The sequence below is a fragment of the Brachycentrus maculatus genome, unplaced genomic scaffold (assembly GCF_059751285.1).
Source record: "Brachycentrus maculatus isolate JH-2025_06_01 unplaced genomic scaffold, ASM5975128v1 h1tg000266l, whole genome shotgun sequence".
Classification (NCBI taxonomy): Eukaryota; Metazoa; Arthropoda; class Insecta; order Trichoptera; family Brachycentridae; genus Brachycentrus; species Brachycentrus maculatus.
This window is the reverse complement of record NW_028281017.1, coordinates 865110-885090: the sequence shown is the minus strand read 5'-3', so window position 1 is coordinate 885090 and position 19981 is coordinate 865110. Positions and strand designations below refer to the sequence as shown.

Below are 19981 nucleotides of genomic sequence, written 5' to 3'. Positions count from 1 at the left end.
AATTCAGTCATAAATTAATCCCTGAAGAGGGCAACAGGTTGTTGCCAAAACTAGTTGGTTAATACAAATGAGAGTGGATCAAAAAACAAAGTCTTTTTATTTCTCAAAATAATAAATCAGTATGATTCACAAAGTTAATGCTTTCAATATTCAAAACACAACATATTTGCATTTCAAGAATTTTTTGTGAAATATTGTATTTGAAATGTAACTTTTTGGTGAGGACTGCCACAATTATATTATATGGTAAAATGGAAAGAAATTTAAAATATTAAAAAACGAGTCCCGTGGTCTAGGGTTGATTTCGTATAAACTCCTTTTCCACACGTGGCTGGATCTAATATGCTCGAATTTAGAAGAAACATCGAAAATTTACCCGCAGGCTCTCTGGTAATTTATTCCCTCAGAACTTTGTATTAAAATGAGATACTTTGTAAGTAAGCGAATAGGAATACGCCCCTGGCTCGGCGTTTGATACATAAACGGTTACACGGTTACAGAGTTACAGAGTTACACGGTTAAATCCAGAAAATTTACACAGTGATACAGAGATCGTTAATAAGATTTTGTACGTATCCAGCAACAAATTAAGAGGTTTATACGAGTATTGTAAAACAACTACATACTTATAAACTTTTTTCCACACATATTTTATTCGTAGTTCACAAGTCATTCAGAGTTGACGTATTTGATACGCAATGCACAATAAAAACAACATTTGGGAGTTTTTTAAATCATATTTTTTAAATTGTATTTTCATACGGTGTACGGAGTGCGTAGAAGTTTTTGGTAAGGGAAGGGTAATTAACTATGAATATTAAAATGTTTTAGAATTTAGTACATAAACCCTGATGATTACAAGGTTCTTGTCGAAACCGGTTGGATAAAGTGTACCAATAAAAAGTGGTGAAAACAAAGTTGTTTTATTTTATAAAGTATAAATATTTTATTTGACCAGTGACCGGGTTTCGTCATTGGCGATATTATCAGACTGGTGTGAGGCTAGAAAAAAATTACATATTATATATACACAACAAGGGAGGGGTTGAAAAACATTTTTTTCTGATAAAATGAAAATAATAATATATTACTTAAAGTCACTCAATTTATGTTAAAATCTAATGTGACACATTCGTTAAGGTCAATTTGTGATAAGAGTTGGTGAATCAAGCCTACGTCGACGATACAGCAGTCTAGCATGTATCGCCTGACGTGATTAGCATAGGGTGGAATATTAGGGTTCTTTCAAACGATATATAAATATTGAAATAGCCTAATTGCTACCCGATCACAAACCCGGAAGTACAACATTCTGAAAGAGATACGTAGGCTTGCCCATTTAGCGTTGCTTTTAATCAGCAAATATTTTATTTTATTTAGATTATTTACAGAACAGTTACATAAATACATTTACATTATTGAATAACAAAAAAACAAGTATTTGAACCATTCCAGTTAAATAAAATCACATTTGTAATTTAAAATAAATACCTGGAAGATGGATATCAAGTATAGGGAGGAAAATGGAAAAAAGAAAGATGACAGCTCAATCCAAGACAAATTATGTGAAAATAATAAACACCACGATATGAATATCGACTTACTATATATTTACACTACCGTTTTGGAGGTCCCGAGTTCAATTACCAGGGGGGATCAAATAAATATTAGTGATTTTTAACTCTAATATGTATTCAACATTACTCTGGACTGTTACCTGAAGCGGAGGGCTGATCATCTTTTCTTCATGTGTTAACGATCAAGATTACACTGCGTTTATATGATGCAGTCCTATGCACCATTGGGGTGAGAATAAGGGTTAGAAAAAATGGAACATTATTTTATTGCTTTTTGTAACATTAAAATATATTTTCAACGTTAGACTTTGTGAGGAATGAAGAGATAAGGCGTAGGACGCATCAAATCTTGGTCACAACTGTCGTCAAGAAAAGGCGATTCAGTAGGCTTGGTCATGTACTCCGCATGCCTCCCGAGAGCTTTAATTAAGCTTGCCTCCTATACAAGGCATCAGGTTCACGCCGCCCAGGACGACCACTGCTGACAATCCGTCGGCAGTTCTCGTCTGAATTTCGGGACTTGGACCTGACTTGGGAGGATTTAAGACAGTTTGTGGACTCCACATAAGGAGTGAATATGGTAAAAGAAGAAGATATATAATTCCTGTGTGGATAAAATCCAGAATCTGTGTACAAAGATTTGTGTCTCAAAATATTGCGAAAAAACGTTTCTTTCCTGTTATGATGTTATTGAACCAAGCCGACGAGATGGTAGTGTTTGTAATCCCCTCACCCAGAGATAAAACATTAATTTCTTGCTAGATCCCTCATATCTCAGCTGCAAACTTTCGAGCACGCAACTTTTTAATGAGTTGTATGTGTGTGTAGCTTTGCTCAGACTTCTAGAATCTTCTAATTACACGGCAACTACTTTCTACTAGACGATTCTCGCTCCCGAGCTGCTCCATCTACGGTTATTATAAATAAAAACAACTTTTTCTTATCAAAAACTTCATTTGCCTTCGAGAAATGAGAGGGAATGATCGTAATTTTTAAACTTATAAAATTAAATAACTTTGTTGTAACCACTTTTTTATTATTTATTGATTTGGCGTTTAATTTGTAGAACTCCATTTTAATTTATGTATTAATTTTAAATCAAACACAGATTTTTTGAGTCTACTAAGTTGTATTTTATTAACAAAAAACACATAAAAAATTATATTGTGACAATTGTTTCGCCTTGTTAGGGCATTATCAAACGTTTCATTAATTGATTCGGCAGTCACTTTGTGGTAAAATCTATCCATTTTTAATTAATGTTTTACTTAGTAAATACCACTATTTCTTACTATACGCTGTTTGAAAATGATGCGGAATGCATCGAAACACGTGTCACAGTAGATTTTAAGAAATAGTGGTATTTACTAAGTAAAACATTAATTAAAAAAAACATTATCAAACGAATGTCTTTCGTTTGATAATGCCCTAACAAGGCGAAACAATTGTCACAATATAATTTTTTATGCGTTTTTTTTTGTTAATAAAATACAACTTAGTAGACTCAAAAAATCTGTGTTTGATTTAAAATTAATACATAAATCACTTTTTTATTAATACAATTTAACCTACCGGTTTCGATAATTTATTTAGTTTAGTTTATTTAGTTCTAAAAAATTGAAATACGCTCACCAAAAACTTCCACACACTCCGTAAAAAATCCTAAATCCTAATTTTACGGAGTGTGTGGAAGTTTTTGGTGAGAGTATTTTAATGTTTTAGAATTAAACAAACCCTTATGATGACAAGGTTCTTGCCGAAACCGGTAGGTTAAATTGTATTTATAAAAAAAGTGTTATAACAAAGTTATTTAATTTTATAAAGTTTATAAAATGTGCCACAAGTATCTGTGGAAAACATTCAAGAAAAGTAACTTTAAAAATTGAACACTTGTATTATACCGCTTATTGAGTTTTATTTCAACAAGCAAAACTTATTCAGGTATATGCAGAGGTGGGTGGGGTAATAAATAGACAGAGGGGTGGGTTAAGGGGTGAGACTTTGTTTAATGGGAACATAGACAATAATGGTGATGTTTTTTGGAAATGCTTATTTTTAATTGAGATTTATTTTAATTATTTTATCAGAGTTCAAATATGAGGAAGAATAATAAAACAAATTTATGACGTATTGTGGTTAGTAATAGAAGCAGAGGAAGATTGCTATATTGTCGGCGCAGGCTTGCTCAGACGAATGTGCTTCAAAACGATTATTATAACCGAAGAAAAGCATTATCGTTAACATTAAGCCAGGTGTGTCAATACGGTTTTGGCATGTGAATAGAGTGAGTGAAAAAAGGGTAAAAAAACTAATTTATGAGGCGAATATGTTTGGCAATAGAAGCAGAGAATGAACGAAGAAAACTTGGCATGATAAACAATTCAAATAATAAAAGTTGGAATGATCAGCGGGTTTGTATGAGGAGATGCATGCATGTGAAGAGGAGAAGATTGTTTGCAGACAGATTAGTGTGGCGTTCTCTCTGCCTACCCCTGCGAGGAAGCGACGTGATGGTTAGTTAGTTAAAGATGTGAATACCTTCATTAGCAGTTTATCGGGACTTTTTGTTTATTTTATTTAAATTTAAAAGCTAGGAAAAACTGGGATAATCTGTAAAACATTTTGTGACAAGAATTGATTTGGCTAATTCTTTTCATATTTCATATTTAAAAAAAGTATAAGTGAACATGGACGGTTTTATTCCTCAGAATCTTTCTAGCAATCATACATAGTATATTTTCTGTAATTTCATTGTATTTAATGTAATTTATATACTAATGAAGCTTAAAAGCTCTCATACCTCACTTCAAGGTTTAGGAAAACGATAAATGAATGAATTTTTCAAATACGTGAAGCCTTTGAATCGATGATCAGCGAGCGGCATTATCAAAGAAAATCACGAAACCAACGTTGATGAAATTCACATCAAGTGCGTTTGAAATGAAGTAATAAAAATTGATTAATCATCTCGATATCAAACACACTACTGCGATTCTATATAAAAGTGCAAATAGAAAAAAAAACCAAACTGGTTTTGCCGCTGTATCGAAGTCATATCTAATAACTTAATATATAATTATATGTGCAACTAATCGATATGATAATGTACAACTGCTACCAAATATGATAGTATGTATAATTGAGAGATGAAATTATTATTTAAAATGTTAAAGATGAATAAGATGTTCGAATGAAGAAAAACATTGTACTAAATTGTAAAAATATAACTAACTAACCATTACGCCGCTTCCCCGCACGGGTAGGCAGAGAGAATCGAACGCCACACCACTCTGTCTTTGCCAACATTCTTCGCCTCTTCCACATTCATGCATCTCCTCATACATACCCGACGATTATTACGACCCCTGACCCGGCCGCTTTCAAGTATTTGACATACTTGATTGTGCCAAGTTTTCCTCGGTCTTCCACTGCTTCTTTTTCCAAAAAAAAAAAAACAGAAGAAGACCGAGGTAAAGGTTTGTAAAAATATCGAACAAGTAAAAGTTTTCTTTTATCTGGACTTTACAATTACTCAGGTTGTTAAAACTAAAGGAATCGAACCTTAATCACTTACTGAGTGGTACAATTTATTACTAATATTTCAACTTTATCAATTCAATCATTTTTTAAAATAGATTACTAAACTATAATTATAGATACATAGTAGCTAAACATTCGTCAGGCTGACTACGCAATTAAAAACGCGAAAATTATCAAAAGTATTTATCAAAAATAGTAACTGTTTACATGACACTTAAGTTTGGTTTACGAGTATTAGGAATGAATGTAAGAGACATTTGACAAAAAATCACCATTCCGTAAACAAAGCCTGGCGGGTGCGGGGTGCAGGGATGTAAGCGCACTTGACTTTTTCGGAGAAGGGCGTCGTCGCGCGGACGAATGTTTAGTTATATAGGGTTAAGCACGGTAAATAAATATTTATATATGGTATAGTATAGACGGGTGGAGACTGACCATGAAATAATCTTATCAATCATCATAAAGATTGAAATCCACGAAGAAGAAGATGTTATTCCACAAATAGGGAACCTTTATGGCGTAATGGCGAGTTACCCAGTACAAAATATTACGGATAAAGCGATCTTTCTGGTCCGGAAGCAAATGAAATTATCCCTTTCATTCCTATTAAAATCCAATAGGGGATGTTATGCAAACTGCAATTTGAGACGCTCATTATCTTTCCTAATTAGCCACCCTTAGCCTTAAGCAAAGGGGGATGTTGTAACTAACCCTTTTATCTCCAGCCCTCGCTAATTACGAGAGAAAAGCAATACGACTTGCCACCCTCGTGGAAATCTAAGCAAAAACGTCCAGCATTGTTTTAAATCATTAATCGCAAAATTTTTAGAAAATCTAGAGTACCTAACAATCTTTCAAGGGTAAATGTTTTTGTCCAAGGGGGTGAATCGTATTTAAAAAACAACCATTTAAGGCTGTATTTTAGAATTGCGTTTCAATATTCTTTTTTAAGCATAAAAAAAATATTTACAAACGAATCCTTAAAAGCATCTACGTTTTTTATTAAAATTTTACTTGGTAAATACAACTATTGATTAAAATCTATTGTGACAGGTTTTTAAATGCATCCCGCATCATTTTTAAACAACGTATGTTTGATCAACTTGCGGTGTTTGATTCGGAATGCATCGAAACACGTGTCATAATATATTGTAAGAAATAGTGGCATTTGTCAAGCAAAATTTAAATAAAAAATGGGCGCATATTTTAACAATATGACTGCCAATTCAATTAATAATATACGTTGTCTTATGACATTTTTGGTATGGTGTCAATAGATGAAAATAAATCGCATCATTCAGCCATGTCGTATTTGATTACATGTCATAAATAATTTTCTTTCGTTAAGTTTTATAAATAACTATTGTAAAATGTGCTTTTGGCACGAAAAAACTCAGTGAGGGCACATTATCGTTATTTGTAATTACACATCGCTCACTCCTTTCAACAACGTCATATTTCAAAAATCGTCAATTTTCAGTTGTGCGTGTTTTTGGAATCCCCAGAAAATGTACTATATCCCAGCAAAAGCGGCATATTTTTAACTTAATATTTACCCGCTACAGGGCAGAAAGTGTAATTTTTGCATTTTGAGGAAAGGGTATTATTTTTTAAATATACTGTTATTTTACAAATGAAGTAAAAACCTTCAGGTTTTACCTAAAAAGATCTGTTGCACAGTAAAAAGTTCAATAAGTGGCTTGATATTTATTTTTAAAACATTTCATTACATTCTTAAACTTTAAAAACGATCTCCTGAAAAACATTGTTGAAAGGAGTGAGCGATATATGTATGATTGAAAAATTAATAAATAAATATGGCATTAAGTTTGAGGAATGATATGATGACTTTGACGCAAAAATAAAACACTAAAACACTTGTATAAGATCACTTTTTAGTTTATTAACGAAAACACCAGTAGTTTCGAGATTTTAAGATATTCTCTGATAAGATCTGCTTGAAGATCAGTTGGATTAGTAAATTTCTAGTTCTCAAAACAAGTCGTGTTTACTTAAAAACTCAACAGGAGTCTTATACAAGTTCAGTTTTATATTTTAATCATTATTATTTTTTAGTCAACGTAGTAGGAAGTAAATTCTGATTTCACCCCAAGAGGGATTTTAAAATAAATAAATAAACCAATCTTTGTTACAATACTTAACTTGCTAGTAAAAATAACCAAATATCTTAAATTAACACTCGACAGAAAAACCTTCAAAGAAAATATAGAAATAATTAAACTTATATTCTGCTGATTAAATTAAGATGTGAAGATGTCTATAAAGTTTCTAGTCTTTATCTGACTGAACAAAATTTAAACACATTTTGAAGGGGTATTTTTTTACGCCTGCGGACGGCTGGCAACAGGATTTGATAATTGTGTACATATATTGTAGTTTGGACCTTAACAAAGAGATTATTACATAATATTCATACAAAAACATATAATAATTCCTTCTTTTCTGGCATTCAAATGAGACCGGCGCAGAAGGTAAAAATACCTTTCCCGTACTTAAGCATGAATCGACCGAACGGGTTGAAATACCTTTCCCGTCCTTATAGAAAAACTAATGTATCAAATGTTTTAAATGAGGCAAATGTACTAGTATAATTTTAAATTATTACAACTCGCTACAGAATGAAAATACAGTAATTCAATGAATTACTCTTAGTGCGAAATTGTCTCAAATTTCAAGTGTCGTATAACTAAGAAGAGACATGTAACTTTGTCGAGTGAACGAAATATTTATACTGAATGAGATAATATTATGTTTCAATTTAGAAAGATGATCTTGAAGCACTGTTGTTTTTGCTTTCATTTTGTATTAACGAATCGCTAGTACTGTGAGACATTACTAAAGATAGTTTTAAAAGTGAGTGAATGAAAAACGAAAAAATAGTATGAATTTTTAAAAGCAGAGATGGGAAATGAGATGGAATTTGAATTTAAAAAAAAACTAAAAGTAGTTTTTTTATGAAAAGAATGAAGAATTCATATCTACATTTTACGGGGTTACTACCGAAATATCGTATATCCTATTTTCCATTAATATTATTACATAAACAAACAAACAATAAAATCGTGCTTGACATTATAACATGTCGTTAATCAGAAATTAGATACGTCAGTAATGCGAATTAGAGCTTTTTCTCTTAGATTCTCACTAAAATATGATTGAATTAATTTCATAATTCGCAACTTACATTTTTTATTCTTTTTTGATCTTTGATTACACAGATTGGTACATTTAAAATTTTACAATATCGTATATTTTCTATTAAAAAGTAAGTGATTTAAAATAAATAAAAGTGATTTTTTCTCTCAAATATTTATTCAATATTACCCTGGATGGTACCTGAAGCGGAGGGCTGATCACCTTTTATTCATGTGTAAACGATCAAGATAACACTGCGTTTATATGATGCAGTGGCTTATGTACCATTGGGGGTGGATAAGGTTTCGAAGAAGAAGAGTATTTTATATTGTGAACCCACATACAGCCTTTTACTTTATTATTTTGTTTAACTTGTATTTTGTAAACTTACGCATGTATGGCAGTCACCTCACTGTATGCAATAATTTATTCAATATATCAAAGACGTCGCCTTTCCAAACTGGAAATGGCTGGCGTAAGAAATCATATCATTATTCAACATCTGTTTTTATGTAAGAGAATCTCAGTAGGTATGTACCTATAATATGTATGTCGTCTCCAAACGCCAAAAAGGCATTTCGGAGTACAATATAACGAAATTTGTAAGAGAACATCGATCAAAAAAATAATGATGAAGAAAAAGAGACTTTATTAATGTAAAAACGCGACTACAAAAATCCTACAGTACAAGATATAAATGAATCGACAAAATCATCTATCCGTCGACGATAAAATATGTTTTAAGTTTCGTAGCGTAAATAAAACTTGAAAATACATACTACATTACAATATATGAATGAATCGAAAAAATCATCTACCCGTCGACGAAAAAATATGTTTTGAGTGTATTAATATTAACACGACTAGAAAATACACACTGCAGTACAAGATATGAATGCATCGATGAAATCATCTATCCGTCGACGAAACAACAATTTTTGAGTTGAGATCAATGTAAATACCATTAGAAAATACATAGGTCTGAAGTACAAGATATGATTGAATCGACAAAATCATCTATCTGTCGACGAAGAATAAGTTTTGGGTGTATTAATGTAAAAACAACCTGTATACATACTGCAGCACAATATATGAATGAATCGACAAAATCATCTATCCGTCGACGAAACAAATTTGGATGTATTAATGCAAAAACAACGTGTATACATACTGCACTATAAAATATGAATGAATCGACAATATTATCTATCCGTCGACTAAACGAGTTTGGATGTATTAATGTAAAAACAATTTGCATACATACTGCACTGCAAGATATGAACGAATCGACAAAATCATCTATCCGTCGACGAAGAACAAGTTTTGAGTGTATTGATGAAAAAAACAACGTGTTTACATACTGCACTATAAAATATGAATGAATCGACAAAATCATCTATCCGTCGACGAAACTAGCTTTGATAATAGCATTGATTTTACTTATTCATCTAAATACAACTGGAAAAAACAACCAGTTTACTCGTATATACGTATATTGCAGACCAAGATATGAATGAATCGACAAAATCATCTATCCGTCGACGAAAAAGAAAAGAGGAACGCATTGGGAACGCAGTGACGGAATGCAATGTGGGCGTGTTCATTAACTCCAATATTGTTTATTCATTGCCCATAGCGCGTCCTACGCTCCTGGGACCACGGAAATGTCCCCGAGGCCTGGCGGCGACGGTACCTTTTCATTCCTCGATCGCTTTTATTGACTGGTCATAAATTACCAATGGATATTCATAAAGCGGTGAGATCTGTTTTGTACTACAAGGAAACTTACTCACTTTTAATTAAATAACATTATAATAAATCAGATGTAACGCAATGAACTAAATCAGAAACGTTTACCTTATTCGGAGAGCCAACTTAAATGTACATTCATTGGTACATTCGGGAACGTTTATATTATACATTGGTATTAGTTACTTTCGAAACAAAGCGATAATTGGACGAAAATCGATGGTAAAATTTCAAGGACGCGTCACGATTGTTATGCACATTTCGTTACATGAGAGAGAAGAAATATATAACTTAGAGATAAGGAGAAAAATAATTAAGATGCCACGGGAGTGGAGCTAAATATAGCCGCCGTACACACGATACAATAAGATAGAACAAGATACATAGTTGAAGTATTGATAGTTCAAGATACTGTGTAAGTAGGCGTTTTATATGTACAACTGAGAGGCTGTTTATGAACATATGAGATACGCGTTGTGTAAGTAGTATTTGACATTGTGTTATACAAACCCAATGAATCAATAACTAAATGTAAATCTACGATAGATGCAATTTTTTTCTCATTATCTCGAAAATATCGAATCATTAACATATATATTTCATATTTTCGTTATCACAAACCTTTAATATCAATATTACCAATTGAAGCACAAATCAATGACAGTGTAAATATTAAATAAATAAAATATTTTGTTTGCAAATTTTGTATTGTATGTAGTTCTTTTGAGATGGTCTGTTTCTTTCTCTCTGTTATTTACACTAAATCTCTTGTACAGTGCTGCACAGGATTTGTTTAAATTCGATCACCCACGTCTGATTTTATAAAAAAAAAATACTTTACAAACTATGATCCTTATCGAAAGATAGCTAAGTAGAACAGTGAACGTTATAGAAGACGTGTTTGAGAATGTAGAACTGACTGTAGTAGAGAAGTAATAGAAGGAAGAGGAGATTTCCTGAGGAAATTTGACACCGAGTATCAGGGAAGCAGGAACGAAGGGATGTAATCTGTTTACTCTCTGAACTGGTTATTCTGCGCGGGGGATGACAAAGCGACACTGACATATCTGATGATTCACTCCCTGCACCCTCGTTGCTAATCCCGTGGTTTGTTAAACACACATAACTTAGGGAGTTGCTCCCATAATACGAAACTATCCTTTTCCATATTCAGTGCAAAATGTAGGTAATGTTAACGAGTTAAAAGATCTGGTTAGTGAGCTTTTTTGTTATGTTAAAAATGAAAGCTAACTATTTTCATACAAAGAGAACAGAGCTTTTTTAATTAAGGTTGTGCACTTACAGTTGTGAATTTATAATTTAATAAATAATAATAAAACCCCTATCCGCACCCCAATGGTGCATAGGGCACTGCGTCATATAAACGCAGTGTTATCTTTATCGTTTACACATGAAGGAAAGGTGATCAGCCCTCCGCTTCAGGTACAAGTCCAGGGTAATATTGAATAAATATGACAAATCACATGAATAAATATGACATAAATATGTGAAAAAATCACTTACATTTATTTTACCCCCCTTGGGAATCGAACCCGGGACTTCCAGAACGGTAGCCGAGCGTGATGACCATTACACTACGGAGGCGGACAATTTATAATTTAATACTCTTTAAAATAACTGGTTGATATAATAAATAAAATGTTGTTTTTTATATTTATTTATTTCTTTGTCGTTTAAAGGATAATATTGCAAAACGAGATTTAAAAAACACATGTTTATTTTTTAAAGATGAAATAACTATGTTAATGTTGTCAAAGTTAAAACATAATACGTGAAATTAACGATATTTTTTTACAAACATTTAATATTTCAGTTAAGGAATTGTCTGGTAATTAAAATATTTTAAATATTCAGTACGTTAAAATGTTTTTGATGCGTAATTGAATATTCAAACGAACATCGAAACAGAGGACTACCAAAAAGTAATTAAACAATTTATTAACAAAATAAAGTAAATATTTTATATTTTTAATTCTACATATTGATTAAGCCATCCCTTTGTGTTATAATTTTTATTGTTTAAAATTTTTAACATTATATTTTATAATATCTTTAATGCAATATTTCCTCGGTAAATACCACTAATAAATTAAACTGATCTTAGACTAGTGTTTCGAGGCACACATCTTTATTAAACACCACGATGTTGAGTGAATCGAAACACGCTTAAAAAATAAAGATTGATTATATAAGTGGTATTTAGTAGGAATGATTTTAAATTGCATTATTGTTTTATATTCAAACGAATTTAGTGTTTTGTGCATATATTCAAATTATATATACAACATCGACGCGGACAGGAAACGATCTAGTGACCTCTATGCTCTAAGCGGTCAAAAAAGTCATTGCATTTATGAATAAAATCATGTTAAATTAATTATTTAAAGAAGGTACATGTACTACTGAGGTAACAATATTTTTTATGTCCACATTTTAAAATGATTCTAGTTATGTATACCAAATAGTTTATTTTATATTTTCCTTAATGTATTATTTTTTTGACATCTCATCAAAGATGAAGAAGAATATGGAAGTCTGGGCATTTACGGGGCTGACGACCGTCATAGGCTGGTTTCAGTAATCACTTTACACACGTGTAACATTCACCAATTCTACCCATTATTGACAACCAAACAATTAATTAATTCCTTAATGTTAGTTCATTATTATTATTCTTGTAGTTTTTATTTTTGCTTGTATCCCTATCTCCTCTTACATCCTTAATTTTTTGTTATTACAGTGTATTTTGTTTGTGAGAGCTAAAATCACTCGTAAATAAGTGGAGGATAATTAATATTAAAAATTTGGCGTTTAGTTTGTAGAACTCCATTTTAATTTATATATTAAATGTTAAATTGGTTTTTGAGTCTACTAAATTGTATTTTATTATTAAAAACATATAAAAATTATAATTTTGACAACTGTTTCGCCTTGTTATAGCATTTATGCCGTGTAATTGCACATTCGTTTGAAAATGCCATAACAAGGCGACCCTTGGTAGGCACTCCAACAATTTAGTAGACTCAAAAAATCAGTTTTTGATTTTAATATTTAATATATAAATTACTAAATATTACAAGAAGTGCATTGCACGTGTAGACATGCTAAGACAGTGCGTGTGATACTCACATACATATATACCTATACATATATAATATGATTTTTTATTTTATTTTATTTTAAAAAAAAAGGAGAGGGCAGTATGTCAAGAGAGTCATCATGAAAATAAAATGTATGAAAAAAACATACTTACGATTTTGAATCAGTTTTGTATTAGTATATAGTAGAAGCATCATTTTTAGTATGGCACAAAGGTGATTAAACCTTCCTCTAAAGATGAGAAAACCTGACATGATGAAATACGAATCTATCCTTTGAAAGGTACAGCATCAATCGATGATTTATAGACTTGGTGAAGCGTGATGTAAAGTTGAAAGAAGACATGGGAATACCTTCTATTATATGGGATAATAAAACTTGTATGCCCGTTTAAACCCATTGATTTATAAGATAGGAAACGTACCGTAATATACACAACTGATGGTCGTTACTTGAAGTGAATTTACGCATAGATCTGCCAGCGAAAGCTAACCAACGACTTCAAACGCCTCAAATGGAATTTATGAATTTCAAATACGAATAAAAAATTAAGAATTATATTTAGTACACTTTCACGTTGTTTACTTTACACGGGTTAAGGAGAAACTCGCAAAGTGAATTCAGTAAGCGTTAAATAAATAAAGATATCTGTATACTTCACTAGAGACATCTATTGGTGAGATGTAAAGAAGCTTTTTATTAAGCAGAAACTCTTATATTAGTGTGTAAGGTCCGAATCCTGGATTATAATCACACACATGAGAAACGCCAGAAAATACCATTTTCATTTTTATTATTAAGCTATAATTTGGCCAGATAATTTATTTACAATATTTTTAGTGTGTCCAAATACTTGTTCACAAAATAATCTCACCAATTGATGTCTCTAGTGAAGTTCTAGTGATTCAAGAACAAGGTTTCTAAATTGGTTCATATATCGCTCACTCCTTTCAAGAACGTCATAAATCAAAAAACTTGATTTTTCAGGAGAACGTTTTTAATGTTTCAAAATATAACACAAAATGTTAAAAATAAATATCAAGCCACTTATTGAACTTTTTATTATGCAACAGATCTTTTTAGGTAAAACCTGAAGGTTTTTCCTCCATTTGAAAAATATTTAGTATATTTACAAAAATAATTAAACAATACCTTTTCTTCAAAATGCAAAAACAACACTTTCTGCCCTGTGGCGGGTAAATATTAAGTTAAAAATATGCCGCTTTTGCTGGGATATGGTACATTTTCTGGGCATTTCGAAAACATGCACAACTGAAAATTGACGATTTTTGATTTATGACGTTCTTGAAAGGAGTGAGCGATGTATCAACAAAGATCCCAAAAGAGATTGGATGCAATTAGTTTAACGTGATTTTTTCTTCACCTAATGTATATTTGAATACGCGAGTACTCAGTTGAAGTACGCTAATTTCATACACAGTGTATGAATGCTGATGGAGCGAGACTAATGCTGTTGTATGCGCCTAACGAAGCGGTTTACATACAACTTTTCACATCGTTCTCAAGAACAGATTTATCACCCAAGTCATTTTGCGAGACAAAAACAGAAGCACTTGGCCTTATTTTGTGAACGGTGGTCGTTACGTTTGTATTTATTTATTTATTTTAACACATTATATACATAGTTACATAAAAAGTATTCCAGATGAGTAATTTCCATATTTTATTAATTGTTTCGGCATTAACTTTGTGGTAAGACATGTTACAATGATTATGGAAACACTTGTTTTCATACCACTTGAGATTTATTAAAGACTCCTAGTTTCTGAAGCTAGAATTCCATCACCAGGTCAGTTATTATTCAGACCTGACGATGGAAGTTTAGCTTCCGAAACTAGTAGTCTTTAATAAAACTCAAGTGGTATAAAAACAAGTGTTTCCTTAATCATAGTAATTTCCATGTCTGCCTCGGTGGTGAAATGGTTAACGTGTTTAGCTACCATGCTGGAAGTCCCGGGTTCGATTCCCAGGTGGGGGGGGGGGAATAAATATGTCTGATTTTACTGGACTGAATAAATATGACTGGACTGGTCCCTGAAGCGCAGGAATGATCACCTTGCCTTCGTGTAAGTAATGATCAAGATAACACTGCGTCAATATGATGCAGTGCCCTATGCACCATTGGGTACGGATAGGGGTTAGAAGAAGAAGAATTTCCATGTCTCATTATGGGATTAAAACTTTTTAAAAGAGTTTAAAAAAATGAGTAGTGCGGTTGTCAATCATGGGTTAAATTGGTGAATATGACGACACGTGTGTGGAATGGTCACTTAACCAGCCTATGATATGTCATAAGTTCCGTAAATGCGAGTGTTTTTGCCAAGAATTTTCACTCATGAATTGCATGAAATGATAGTAACTTTAAACATAAAGAGTAAATCCAATCCATTCACGAGTAGGCATAGGCTATAAAATTAAAAAAAAGATGATAAGCTGTGTTGCATAAGCCGTAGCTAAATTTCAGAGTCACTTGGACGTTAGGTAGTTTGAAAAAATGAAAAGTTCCGTAAATACCAAAACTTCTACATATATTCATCATCATCTATGATGAGATGTCAAAGAAGTAAAAATAGCTCCTAAATGGAGAAAACCTAGATTTGTGAACAAGTATTTGAACACACTAAAGATGCTGTATAAATTCATATATAATTTGTCCAAAATAAACTTACTGTTATGCTCATATCGTAGTCGTACAGGAGAAAGTGACCAACTAACAAAACGTAAAATGTTCGGGAGTGCCATTTAAGTCACTTTTGCTTGACAAAAAATAAACATCAACGCAGTTCGGCTGTCCAAACTTAAAACACAGTAAGGGACATTTTTTTTTGTAGTACGTTTTTTTTGCATTTTTGGACTAAGTAGAATCTACTTAGTCCAAAAATGCAAAAAAAATGTACTACAAAAAAAATGTCCCTTACTGTGTTTTGAGTTTAGACAGCCGAGTTAGTCATTAACAACAAGTCAATATATTACACTTTACACCAAGTTTAAAATCCTTTGGGATTTCTTTCAGGGCAATATTAAGCTTGTAAGATATCAAATAGTCAATGATCACGTTTTTGTAAAAAAATGCACTTGTTCACTTTACCCTGTATGACTACGATATGTTCAATTGATGACCCTTAATAAAATATGAAGCCTGAAACATTTTTTCCTTGTGTATATTTTTATTTGTGTTGTACTTTCCATCTGGGTGGTCATAATAATTCTTTGAAACGCATTTCCCTCCATTTTTTACAACCTCAAGTGCGGGACGAGTTTTCCCGCCTGAAGCAAATTCCAATACTGTTTTTCTAAAAGGTTTTTCACACTCTGCGAGATAGAAAACAACGCGAATTCCCGTTATTTCGTGTTTATACGCCTGTTTTACGGTAGAAGCGTTTTATTGGCGACAAAAAGAGGGGGAAAAGGAAGTATTCGCTTTGAAGAACGCGACGGACAGATTCTATTAACGAATTTACTGATTTTATGATAATTATATTCGTCAAATAAACATTGTATGTAACTTTAACAATAAACAAACATATCGTATATTTATTTGGAATATTTGGAGGAATGACATGATGATTTAAAAATTAATAATAATAAAAAAAAACACTTTCAAATTATGAACCATTATGTATGAATTTTAAATCAAACACAGATTTTTTGAGTCTACTAAGTTGTATTCTATTTAAAAAAACACATAAAAAATTATACTGTGACAATTGTTTCGCCTTGTTAGGGCATTATCAAACGAATGTAGTAGACTCAAAAAATCTGTGTTTGATTTAAAATTAATACATAAATTAAAACGGAGTTCAACAAATTACACGCCAAATCAATAAATATGAACCATTAGTTTCGAGAACTATAGATGTTCCGTTATTAATTGTTTCGGCATTCATTTTGGTGACAAAAACAGGGGGAAAAGGAAATATTCGCTTTGAAGAACGCGACGGACAGATTATTTTAACGAATTTGACCATGACGTTTATTATCGTCAAATAAACATCGTACATGAACTTAAGCATTAAACAAACCTATCGTATTTTTATTTGGATTAATTTGAGGAATGCATGATGATTAAAAAAATTAAATTAAAATATTATGCTTTTTTAAGCATATTTAAACATAACTAGTTTCGTGAACTTTACATGTTCTGTTATTTATTGTTTCGGCATTCATTTTGGTGACAAAAAGAGGGTAATACTTTAATCGCTTTGAAAACAGACAGATTCTATTAACGAATTTGACCATTTCGTTAATAATTATTATCGTCAAATAAACATCTTACATAAACGTAGAGAGTAAAATAACACATCGAATATTGATTACGCATTAATTTTGTGGAATAATATGATGATTTTACTCTAGAATGCTCAACTATCGTAAAAATTACGACGGTAAAATGATGCTTAGTAGAAAAAACAATGTTCGCGTAGTTCCTGCGCCCCATGATTCACACTACCTTCCTAGTGTACCCTTAATTACTTTACTATTACGTGATCTCATAAACCCAAAAAAATTTACTATTACCGTAGAACGGGGCTACTTGAACTTTGATGTGTTACTTGAGCCCAGTGCAAAAATATTTAGATCTGTATTTGGTCTACAATAATGAACGTATGGACATGATTCATTGTTTCCCTGACAGGTGACACTTATTGTCACGATACGTTCATTATTGTAGACCAGATACAGTTTTTTTTGTACTGGGCTCAAGTGACACATCAAAGTCCAAGTAGCCCCGTTCTACGGAACTTGAACTTTGATGAAAAATGATTTTCTTATTTATTTATTTCCGATGTAGTATTTTTTTACGAATGTTTACAGCGTCACTCGTAGGATAGTTTAGTAATCACGTATATGTAGAGGTGGAGGGTTGAGGGGCTAGACATTGTTTAATGGAAACAAAGACAATAATGGTAATGTATTTTGGAAAAGAAAACTTTTAATTAATGTTTTATCAGAATTTAAAAAAATATGTATTTCTAAAATATCTATATTGTTGTTTTTTCTCTTTTTGTTTTCAGAAAAACGCGTGGCTGGATACAGCTAGTAACATATATACAATACAAAGCTGTTTCTTCATCAAAATGTTTTGATCTGTATTCCACGAAGCGCCGATAAGGAGAGGTAGAATTATACCACAATAATGCAAGTAAAATTAATTAAATTAGCATATTTGTACAAGTAAGAGCATCTGCGGAATGGAACTGCACCGGTATTTAACTTCCAACCCCCGAGGGTAGATTTTGTTTCTGTTGCAGAGATAACAGACGCCTTGGTTATATACCCCTCCAAGCCCTTTACAAGGGTGTTATATGTAACGAGAGACTTTAAGTTGTTACCGTAAGCAAATACAGTTGGTCATGATGGCTGATAAGAGCTTTTGAGTCTACTTATCTTAATAACTGCTTGTCGAATGTATTACATTCATAAATACTAAAGTATTATTAACATTATACAATGAATCCTGGTTCCAACCCTAAGTACAGCATAGAATTGGGAAAAGAAACTAGAACTAATTCTCAAAGAAACGAAATAAAACTTTAAAAAAATAAAAATGTTAATGTTTTAAACTAAGTACCTATCTTTGTATATTTCGAAACTATTTTAAAAAACTGATTTCGATATATTCCTTGTCTTCTTCAGGGAGGGATAAATACTGGCTATCAAGACAAGACAAGGAACTTGGCCGGAAACCGTTTAGAAAAATAGAATCAAAATAAAAGTGATTGAAAACAAAGTTTGTGTTTATTTTATTTATATAATTTCATCAATAAGTAATTGATGAATAACTTTGTGGAAATGCGATGTTTGAAAATGATGACGAATGTATCGAAACACGTGTCTCAACAAATTTAATTAAATAGTAGCATTTTTCTTGTAAAATTCAAGTAAACAATATTTCATATTGTTTAAAAAAGTGTGCCGCAAAGTATGGTATGTACCTCATAGTATTGTATTTATTTTATAATATATATATATATATATATATATATATATATATATATATATATATATATATATATATATATATATAAATATAAAACCCTTATCCGCACTCCAATGGTGCATAGGGCACTGCTTCATATAAATGCAGTGTTTCTTGATCATTAACACACAAAGGAAAGGTGATCAGCCCTCCGCTGCAGGTACCAGTCCAGGGTAATATTGAATAAATATTACAGTGAAAAATCACTTATATTTATTTGACCCCCCCTGGGAATCGAACCCGGGACCTCCAGAACGGTAGCCGAGCGTGCTGACCATTACACTACGGAGGTAGACATGGTTTTAGGTATTTTACCTAAAAAAATATGTTTACCTAAAAATATGTACTATGATCACTTAATACTTTGAATACAACTATCACTGTTTTAAAATGTGTGTATTTTTACTTATTGATGAGAACATGTCTAGTTTTCGAAACTAGTCGAGTTTACATTAATAAACTCGAAAGTGTTCTTATACAAGTGTTTTATTCTTATTTTCAAATAAATTCTTCTATCTTCTTTACGCGAGATTCGTTTTCCCGCCAATTGCGTGTGGGCTCTTCGCGAACAGATAATCTCGCGGGAAAGCGCCATTATTGTCCCGCGCGAAGTTTTATTCAATAAATGTAATAAGATAAGCCGTCCGCCATGTTGTCCGTTCCTCGCCGTGGTAGATAGAATCACACTGTAAGCCTCGGTTACTTATTAAGGCGAGGAACTCCAATACCGAAGGCAATGGAAAATATTCCCGATGCGATTACGCGCATGTAATTTGAGGTTATGCGCAGGAATCATAGATTCAATCGTTTCATTTTCGAACACGAACGCTCTTACTCC

At 32.0% G+C, this 19981-nt stretch overlaps 2 protein-coding genes across 3 annotated transcripts in view; one reads left to right on the top strand and one right to left on the bottom strand.

The window, feature by feature from the left end:
• The window catches only part of LOC148305661 (protein CFDP2-like), a 46576-nt gene that overhangs the window by 10131 nt on the left and 16464 nt on the right, over positions 1-19981 (top strand). The window contains exon 2 of the mRNA XM_088266369.1: positions 9910-9962. Coding sequence (XP_088122495.1) covers positions 9910-9962 — 53 coding nt within the window. The remainder of the gene's footprint in view (positions 1-9909; positions 9963-19981) is intronic.
• pxb (putative Hedgehog signaling attenuator pxb) overlaps positions 1-19981 on the bottom strand; it is a 442089-nt gene that overhangs the window by 405674 nt on the left and 16434 nt on the right. The window lies entirely within an intron of this gene.